Raw genomic sequence first — 10,071 nt, 5'->3', positions numbered from 1 at the left:
TCCCTACAACATGAAACAACATGGGCATCTTCCACACATCTTCTCCCAAGGTTGGCAGGATGAAAGGATGACACTGAGGGGGAGAAATAAAAAAGCAGGAGTGGCTTTAAGGGAACCTGTGTCCTGGGTCATGGTCACCACCTTCTTGCAGATGATTGGATTGCATCTCACTTTGCTTTTGCTGAGGCAGAGCATTTATGTCAAAATTTTGTTGGGTCTTTTGACTTTTCCCACCCAGAATCTCCCATGCAGGAGGACTTTGTTCACATTGGGATTTGCAAGATGGCAACTTTCCAGTGAGCGTTTGCAGCCAGCAAAAGGGTCTTTCCTGACAGGTGTAGATGGGTCTTTTCATGTTCTTGTTTTGGCATGGTGTTTGTTCACAGATACTTTGTAATTGTCAATGCCATGAGTTGATCTAAGCACCCAAAGTTCAGATATACCTGTTCTGCTTTGTGCATCCTCTTTGGGGGGTGAAATCATCCCTGGAGGGACAGGAGGTGGAGGAGGATCATGTCCAGCAGCATTGGCTTTGCCAGGCTGAGAATATAACCACAGTGGGGTGGTTAAAGAAAGAAAATCTAAACCTTTATGACTTCAGCTGCATGTCCAAAGACTGATTTAGCATCACAAGACATACATCTCAGGCTCTCCTTCATGTCCTCCTTGTCTCATGTCCTCCTTCATTAGACTGACTCTCACACAGCCTGGACCAGCAGAAGGAGTCTGAATAGCAGTTGGATCCAAAGTTAACCCCTGTTTTTTCCCTTTTCCTCTCCAGTATGACCCCGAGCTCTCCTCCCGGCAGTTTGGTGTGGAGCTCTCCCGGCTGACCAGCGAGGAGCGAGCGGTGCCAGTGCTGGTGGAGAAGCTCATCAACTACATCGAAATGCACGGGCTGTACACTGAGGGCATCTACAGAAAATCAGGGTCCACCAACAAGATCAAGGAGCTGCGGCAAGGCCTGGATACAGGTGAAAGGAGGGAGAAAAAATGTCCACAGGGGGAGGCAAATCTCTGCAGCAGCAAGGTTAGGTGTAAGGAAGGTGGGATGCTTCAGCATTCCTGACTGTGGGCTGTGCAAGTGATGTTTTCACATTTCCAGCCAAAACTGAAGTCACCAACTTATGCTTACTTGGGTGCAATCCATGGAAAAAAGGTCATTCTAGTTGAGGCAAAACTCTGCCTTACCTTACACCACAGGAATCAAAGCCAGTGAGAAAAGAAATCCTGATCCTACCTGAGGATTTACCCTGGAAAATGCATTTCTCCCTAATTTTACCACATGGAGCTGAAATCAAGTGCTGGATTTCTTGCCATGAAACACAGTGTGGTTTTGGGGTGGCATATGGACTTCTTTTATTGTGGAGGAGTAGCTGATCATAGAACAGTTTGGATTGGGAGGAACCTTTAAAGGGCACCTAGTCCAACGCCCAGACTTCACTAACAGCTTGATATTGATTGTTGCTTCTTGGTTTTTATCTTTTTCCTCAATCTGCTGTCAAACCCAGATATTGATAATGTGAATTTGGATGACTACAATATCCATGTCATCGCCAGCGTCTTCAAGCAATGGCTCCGAGATCTGCCCAACCCTCTCATGACCTTTGAGCTCTATGAGGAGTTTCTGCGGGCGATGGGTGAGGAGCCTCCTTCATTATCCCATTCCCTTGGCAGAGGGAAACAGTGGCCACTTTTAGTGCCAAACTTTTTATTCACTCTTTGGTCCCAAACCAGCTGATTTTGCCAAATTATATTTACCTACTTTCATAGTTTGATTTTTTGGCTCTCAGGAGTTTTTTGCACAACGCCATGGGCAGTTTGGTTTCGCCTTTGGTAGCATCTGCATCACTGTTCAGCAGATTTCAACCCCAAAAGTTCTGTCTTTTAAGGAAGGAAGAAGCAGAAACCACTCCTAACTGCTGGTGCTTTCTCCACAGGCCTCCAGGAGAGGAAGGAGACAGTGCGGGGCGTGTATTCGGTCATTGATCAGCTCTCCCGCACCCATCTCAGCACCTTGGAGCGTCTCATCTTCCACCTGGTGAGGTATGTTGGGCCTGGGCAGATTTAGATAAGGGGAGGATGCTTGAGCATCCTTCCTACTGGAACAGCTGGGACCAAAAGCAGGTGAGCAGGGCACAGGGAAGAGCTTTCGGGTCCATCATGTCTCCCAGGAGGTGACCCCAGAGCTGTTTCTCCAAATGATACTTGTATTGATGAGCCAGCTCCACAGTGCTCTGGTCACTCGTGCTTCCTGTGGTCTGTGGTGCCTCTCACCACTTCAGGGACAGATTTTTTGGGTGGAAAATGCTGATGGTTTGCCTGCCTTGGGTACACCTAAGATGTCTTCAGGTTTGTCTCTCTCCAGAGGGCAGAGGAAAGATGAGATGAGAGCTAAGCAAGATTGCACTGTAGAAATGTCATCTCCTCTGTTCGTTCATGGCCACGTGGAAGAGGTGCAGTGGAGATGCTTTCAGCTCTGACTTCTCTCTCAATGCCTGTTTTTTTAGGATTGCCCTCCAGGAGGAGACGAATCGCATGTCAGCTAACGCCTTGGCCATCGTCTTTGCGCCCTGTATCCTCCGCTGCCCTGACACGACCGACCCACTGCAGAGCGTCCAGGACATCAGTAAAACCACCACGTAAGCTCGTGGTGCTGGGGGATCCAGCTCCATCCCCATGGCACCACTCACATCCCAGTAACCCTGAGGGACAGTCAAATGCCTCAAACACAGAGCTTTAGCATGGACATGATGAACACGTAGTAACTGCATCGTCATGAAGAGATTTCATTTTCCCTCAGTCCCCAAGAGGTTGTTAAATGTGGACTTTTAAGTGATGAAGGATCTCCAAGAGCAGATCAACTTCTGCTCCTGCCCAGCACATCTCAGCAGAAAAAGGTGGAGCTTGTGCTGGCATAGTTTTGTAGTTTATGCAGTTAATTTTTGGCAAGCAGATCTTGCTTCTTACTTAATTTTCTCTCTTTTATTTGAGGTGAGTTGTTTGGTCTGCAGCAATATTAATATACTGAGATTTATTTATGGTGGTTGCCATAATTGATAAGGTTTTACAGACAGAAAGTGAAGCACTTGCCCAAACTCAGTTTGACTCAGATTAAATAGATTTAAAAATAGATAATGGAGTCAGTTATAATGATGGAAACCCTCCAGAGAAGGGCTTGGCTTCCAAAAGAGGTGGTTTCACCTCCAGTAAGTATTGACAGGGTGTGCTTGGAGGCCCAGCTGGCAGGAGCACTTGTCCTGCAGCAGGACTTTGTTGTAGCTACTCCCTCAGACTTCAGCTGTAGCACATCCTCTCATTTTATTACAAGAAAAGGATTATTTTTTTTCCTCTCAGCACCCTCCTGAGAACATGAAACAGTTGGAAGCAACTTGCCTTCTCTGGGTCTGTATTTCCTTTATCCCTTTTCCAAGAGGAAATATTTTTCCCATAGGATCCTTGGAGGTCTTTAATTTCTCTAGTCTGTGTTCCTCAATCCATCCATAGCCTATTATCACTCTGTTCAGGGGAATTTCCACCACCCTTTGGCTTCCAGCTGGAGCCTTCTCCCTTCCATCAGGGCAGATCTTCAGGCAAGACAGAGACAGCTCAGATCAAATCACTTCCTCCTCCCATTGTGTCTTTCTTTTGTATTTCTTTCCCCCCTTAGTTGCGTAGAATTAATCGTCATCGAGCAGATGAACAAGTACAAGGCTCGTCTCAAGGACATCAGCAGCCTGGAGTTTGCAGAGAACAAAGCCAAGAGTCGCCTCTCCTTGATCCGCAGATCCATGGTGAGATGCCAAAGCCCTCTGGCCCCTCCTGTCCTCTCCTTGCCCCAGAGCCACTCTACCTTATCTTCTCCTGCTTATCCCAACCTCCCAAACCCCTCGCAACCTCCCACACCATCTCCCCCAGGACAGGGACCGTCAGCCCCATGGTGGCTCCTCACCTTTGCAGGAAGTCATACCAAAGCACAAGAAGGTGGGAACAGTCTGTGGAAACATGGTCCCTCCAGCTCAGAGCACCGTTTCCACCTTCATTTGAGATTGTTTGGTCCTGAGTCAAGCCTTTTGTTGGCTCTATGGGTAACCTGGACCATCTTTCGCATTACCTGAACCCAAAACGAGCTCCCCAAAGGCTCTCCCTGCTCCCACACTGCCTTTTTGGGAGCCTCCAACCCATCTCATTGAGCTTCCATGCTTCCTGGGGGTCTGGTGGGCTGCACATGCACGCTGTGCTTGGCTTGTTGGGCTGCGGGAGAGGGACGGACTTGGCACAGTGCGGTCGTCCCAGGCTTGGGCTAAGGAGCCGAGCAGCCCTCTCTGCTTGGGCCTGCCCTCTGTGATCCTCAGGGACACGTTGCTTCTGCTTTTTTGGGGATGAAATCCAAGCAGGGGCTGCCCAAGGTGGTGGAGCTGGTGCTGCAGAGCTGCCCCACTCATCCCAGTGGACAACAAAACCTAACAGTGAACAGAACGGGTTTTTGGAGGGGCGACGGCATGTGCACTCTAACCTTCTGCTTTCCTTTTCATCTCCTCTCTAATCCAGAAGCCTGTACTAATTGCAGTTAGATTTATGAGCATAACCCGCAGTTCAATCCCGGTATGTATTAACTGCAGCGCACCCCGTGCCAGCCGCCGCGTCCCTCCGTGTGTGTCACCGCCGCTCATTCCAGCTCTGTCCCACCGGCCATTGTCCGTGACGCTGCCCGTCCACTCCCTGAGCAGCTGCTGCTCCTCAGGGCCACTGTTTCTCCTGCAGGTCCCACGGGTCTGGAGTTGGGGACGGCCAGCACTCAGCCATCCCTGCACGCAGCTCCTTTTCCCCTTCCTACTTACTTAGTTTTCTATTTTGTTTCCTTTTTCCATCCTGTGCTTCCCTCCTTTTTTACTTTGCTCGACTCATCCCTTCCCTTTCCACCCCAGTTTCTCCTTGCTCAGGGTATGTTTCAGCATCAAGTTGCTTTCACAGTGCTGTTGTATCTGGATCTGGGTAAGACTCCCCAGCTCAGATGCCTCAGAGACCACAAGGCATCCAAAGGTCTCCTCCACCTTCCTGGAGGAGTTAACACCACTTTGAACGCAAGGTCAGGACACCCAGGTTGAACTGGGAGAGGTCCAGCAGCTCCTCTATTCCCCCAACTCCATCCCACCTTGAGTCTGAGTTCCCAATGAGACCACAACAGGCAAGAGAAACACCTGCAGGATTTTGGGAATGCTCTTGGGACTGTTTCCCTTCCTATCAGGCTCAGCCCATGATGCTAGTCCTCATCCTTCAGCATCTGCAAGAGTCAGGGGACAGAGCAGAGCAAAATTTGAGCTCTGCTTCCCTGATGCTGAGCACGGCATTTCGCAGGGGCTTAAGTCCATGGGCTAGTGGGATCTTCGGGATTTCAGGGGTTTTAGCTAATAGGATTCAGGTCGTTGTGCTTCAGCTCAGCAGCACACGTGAAAAGTGTCGTCAGAAGAACGTCACAGCGCTGGAACAGCTTTGCTGACGAAGAAAAAATCATGGAGATGTGATGTTAAAAGATGAAAGGGGTAAAATGGAGGAAAAATCTCACTTTTAAAGCAAAAAAGGGAGTCTTCTTTATCCTGAAAACCTGCTCTGGGCATGTGGATTATCAGGAAGACCCAGGGATGCTGCAGGGGTTAAATACAGGGAGAAAAGTTGTGTTGCTCTTCAAACACAAGGAGATGCAGGTTCATCCTAGATGATGGTTGTCAGGAGAGGTCAACAAGTGGTGGGTATCTCCTAGGTCCTGGTTGCTTCAGGATCTGGAATTTAGAAGATGAGATGTGCTGGTCATGGTAACAGTTAAGATAAAAGCTGTTTAATGTCTGTTGTGTCCCTCATCCCCAAAAATCCATCTTTGTCTTCCGCTCTACGGAGCACACCCGCAGAGCTGGTCCTCAGAAGATTAAAGCAGCTGCATATATAATGTCTCTCCATATGTCCCACCCCCGTTTGAGTCCTTTCTTTAATACGGAAAAAATTAGGTGGTTCTTCAGAGCTGCATTAAATCAGGGGGATTTTAGCCACAGGCACAAAAATCCACATTTACTGTCTTACAAGGAGCCACTGGAGGTGGTTGTGGTTTCTGGATCTCACATATGTGAGATCAGAGCATGGCCAACATGATTAGGTGTGAGTTACCATTTGCTGAAGGGATCAATGGAGACCTTTGAGGTGCTCAGGAAATACCAAGGATGGATGAGGGAATGATGAAAGACTTGATCTAAGGAAGAAGCAGGAGTGCCCTGAAGTCGAAGCCTTGATGATGCTCCCACCCAAAGTCAACACTGCTACTGGGCAGGTCAAGCTTCCCATCCCAGGAGCTGTGGGCTTTGTGGGAACCGATCCTACCACCAAGTTGCACTTGGTTCATCAGTGTCATCCTCACCACCACTGTCCTCACCACATCCATCCTCAATCCCTCCAGTGTGTTGAGTCCTTCTGGTACCTCTCCCAGTCTGAAGTGAAGTTTTGGAGGATCCTGGGTGCGACTACCACTGGCGCACTGAGGACCGATGGCCAGGGCCATCGTCTTTGCTCCTTGGGAGAGCAGTGTGCTTGGCACCTGAGTCTTTGCAAAATCACCTTGGCTGGTGGTGGTGACACTGTTGTCTCCCTTCAGGGCAAAGGACGAGTGCGACGTGGCGCCTACCCCAGCCCGACATCTCCTGTCACGGGACGCTTGCCCTCGGTGACCGACGTCCCCGAGGAGACCATGAGTAGTGAGGAGGCCATGGAGATGGAGGTGACAGAGCAGCAGCAAGTGGCCATGCAGCAGGAGGAGAAGGTGCTGACTGAGCAGATCGAGAGCCTACAGAAGGAAAAGTGAGTCTGACCAAACGTTCAAGCCACGTCCCCAACCTGTGGATGTTGCTCGACATCATCTGGTTAATGACTGGAGGACTCTACCCCTCCATGATCTCTTGGTGTACATGCATCCCTTTCTTCTCCTCCCCACCTTTTTGGTGCTGTTGGGTCAGTGGGGCTGTGTTGGTTTTGACAGGGAGGAGCTGACATTCGAGATGCTGACACTGGAGCCTCGTGCCTCTGACGACGAAACCCTTGAGTCCGAAGCCTCCATCGGCACCGCCGACAGCTCCGAAAATCTGAACTTTGACTCCGAAGGAGCCATCTCCGATCGCTCGGGTCAGTCCAGGCCTTCTTGGGTTTATCATAGAATGGTTTGGGCTGGAAGAGACCTCAGCCATGGAGCGGGGGTCATCTCATTCCAACCCCCCGTCCATGGCTAAGGGACACCTTCCAGCAGATCAGATTTCTCCAGTTTTTCTGTTGCTTTGGGGGGTTATTTGGGGTCTTCTAGTTTATTTAAAGTTGGCAGTTTAATTAGGCACAAAGAGGGGGATTAAAGGTTAAAGCCCATGGCCCTGGGGAGGGAGGTGGGTGGTAGCAGCCAGGGTTTGGTGGGGAGGTGAGCACTCCTCCAGCACTGCTGCATCATCCCAACTGACGCTGCCTCCAGCGAGGTGCTGGGGGCATTGTCCTGGCTCCATGGCACGAGTCCCTGGGGAGCAGCACCGAGATGCTGGGTGGTTTCAGGGTGCTAATCCTCCCGTGGTGCTTCTCCCCCTGCAGAGAGAAGCGTAGCACTTACCTCCCTGCGCCCTGCCAAGGCGGAGGGGCCGAGCCGGCTGCGAAGGCACCCCAGGATGCGGCCGGAGCCGGCAGACCCAACCGATGCCTCAATCTCCTCTTCCTCTTCCTCCCAATCGTCCACCTCCTGCTTGCCCCACCTGCCCCGGAAGCGCTTCCAGATGTACTCCAAATCGCCTTTCTACCGGGCAGGAGGACACAGCGAGTCCCCCGAGACGCGGGCAAGCCCCGAGGGCTCAGCGGGACCTCTCCGTCACCCCGAGGACAGGCCTCAGTTCACCACCCGCGGGACGTTCAACCCGGAGAAAGGCAAACAGAAACTGAAGAGTGTGAAAACTTCCCCCCCAAAAGCCAAAGAGCCCCCAGACGGGGGGACGGGAGGGGGACGCAAGAGGAACCCCGAGGCTGACTGTGCCACCACCCAACCCCTCGTCCTCCTGGGGAGCAACGAGTTCATGGTCTGAGATGCTCCACCCCGGGACGCACTGCGGCGTCCTCCCCGTCGGCAGCACCGGCACGCTCCGATGGCTTCCTCATGGAGGATGAGCTCTTAATCCAAGAGGCTGGTGGGGGATGGTTTTAATGGTGGCCTTAATGGGGGGCCCTTGCGGGGGCTGGGGGTGCACCAGGGCTGGAGGGGCACTGGCCGGTTCCTGTGCCCTTCCCCTCGGAGCATCCCACGGCCCGGAGCATCGCGCCGCAGATCCTCGTGCTGATTTGCTGTCACCCATGGGGAGGAGGAAATCCAAGCCTGAAAATCCCACGGGAGCATCCCGAGGCTCCACCGCAGCCAAGCCCTGTGCGCTTTAACCACCTCATCCACGCCAACACCGAGTGCATGGAAACGCCTCAAAATCTGCCAAAAAAATCACCTTTTTCCTTTAGGTTTTTTTTATTTTTTAACGTGACCTAACCGCCTTTCCTCAGTTGTGTTTTTTTTTTTGGCTTTTTTTTTTTTTCGAGACCATCAGTATTAAAAAATAGTAATAATAATAACCCACGAGGACTACTTGAATGGATGTTGTTCATACCCTGATTCCTGGAGTGTGCTGTAAATATGTATATTTTTATTATTTTTTTGTTAAATATTTTTTCCCCAGACAGGACTTTCCTTTTTTTTTTTCTTTTGGTTTGATTGTTGTTGTTGTTGTTTTGGGGCCAGGGAGGACAGGAGCAATGGGCTGAGCCGTCCTTGGTGTCACAGCCATTGCTCCACAAAACAAAACGTTGAGTTTGTTTCCAGCAGAAAATCCCTGGAGGTGTAATTAGCCCATCAGAGGACTAATTAACAATGCTAGCTAACGACTCTGCTCTTAATCCCTCCCATATCAGCATCATCATCACCCTCAGTGGCACCTGGAGAAGCTCCAGGTACTGGAAAAATGCCTGGGAAGGCAAAATTCTGAGTCCTGGGGCACTAGATGAATAAAGGCTGGATCCGTCCTTCCAGGTGTGCGTTGCAGGTTGAGGCTCATCCTTTTCCCGGAACGCCGTCAAAAATGGGGAAAATGTGTATAAAACAGAGTTTTCCTGAGTATTCAGTGTTTTCCTGCCCCTCTGTTCCCTCTCCCTCTGCCCAAGGGTTGTTTCTTCCCAGGGTTGATTTATTTATTGAGGTTATTTTATGGTTTAAATTTCACTTTTTTTTTTCCCATTCTATACTGAATTTTTTTTCTGATGGAGGAAGTGACAGATGCCACAGGGAGAGTGGGAACAGCACCCACCTTGGTGCTGCATCCTGGGAGTGGAGCAAGACCAAGTCAATCATTCCCCTATCCATTGGTTGGGAAAATGGGATATTCCCAGCCCTAGAGGGGGAAAATAGGGATTTTTGGGACCGACTGGGAAGGTGGATGGTGACCACACCAGTGAAAGCTCCTGGAGAGCCAATCCAAACTCTGCAGGAGCTGGAGTTGGCAGGAGCATCCACGTGCTTGGCACCAAACTGACTTGAGAGTGCTGGGAGCTAAAATCCCTGGATTTGCCCTCAGAGCAGTGCTACACAGGAAGATCCTGAGGGAGGGGGGGAAGTGTTCCAGCCTCATCCCTCTGTTCTCATCCCAGTGAGATAAGGGCAGGGATGGTAGATTGGGCTAGGGAAAGTGCAGAGATATATATATGTATGTTTCTTTTGGAGTGTTGTGTATTTTCCTTACATTGCATCTCTATGTAAGGAAAGTATATTGGAAGGAATATTTGGAAGGGATATTTGGAAAGAATATTTGATACATGTAAAGAACTCTATATATTCTACAGCTAAAGAGAATAGACATAATAAATATTCTCTGTCTAATAGAAAACTATGTGAAAAGAAATACACATGAAGACCAAATCTGTTTCTTTATGTATTTTTTGTTTCTTTTATCTAGAACATACACAAATATATGAGATATATCCAAGGTGAAAAGATATTTCTTTATGTATATTTTTGTGTATTTATAT

The 10,071-nt window shown here is 49.8% G+C and overlaps 1 protein-coding gene across 1 annotated transcript in view; it reads left to right on the top strand.

The window, feature by feature from the left end:
- MYO9A (myosin IXA) overlaps nucleotides 1-8,093 on the top strand; it is a 26,902-nt gene extending 18,809 nt beyond the window's left edge. The window contains exons 17-24 of the mRNA XM_009073627.1: nucleotides 782-974; nucleotides 1,512-1,640; nucleotides 1,941-2,046; nucleotides 2,511-2,642; nucleotides 3,671-3,794; nucleotides 6,641-6,843; nucleotides 7,022-7,164; nucleotides 7,612-8,093. Coding sequence (XP_009071875.1) covers nucleotides 782-974; nucleotides 1,512-1,640; nucleotides 1,941-2,046; nucleotides 2,511-2,642; nucleotides 3,671-3,794; nucleotides 6,641-6,843; nucleotides 7,022-7,164; nucleotides 7,612-8,093 — 1,512 coding nt within the window. The remainder of the gene's footprint in view (nucleotides 1-781; nucleotides 975-1,511; nucleotides 1,641-1,940; nucleotides 2,047-2,510; nucleotides 2,643-3,670; nucleotides 3,795-6,640; nucleotides 6,844-7,021; nucleotides 7,165-7,611) is intronic.
- The last annotated feature ends 1,978 nt before the right edge of the window (nucleotides 8,094-10,071 follow it).

This window comes from Acanthisitta chloris, unplaced genomic scaffold (genome assembly GCF_000695815.1).
Source record: "Acanthisitta chloris isolate BGI_N310 unplaced genomic scaffold, ASM69581v1 scaffold27544, whole genome shotgun sequence".
NCBI lineage: Eukaryota > Metazoa > Chordata > Aves > Passeriformes > Acanthisittidae > Acanthisitta > Acanthisitta chloris.
Note: the sequence above shows the minus strand (reverse complement) of the source record. Positions and strands in the feature narration are given on the sequence as shown.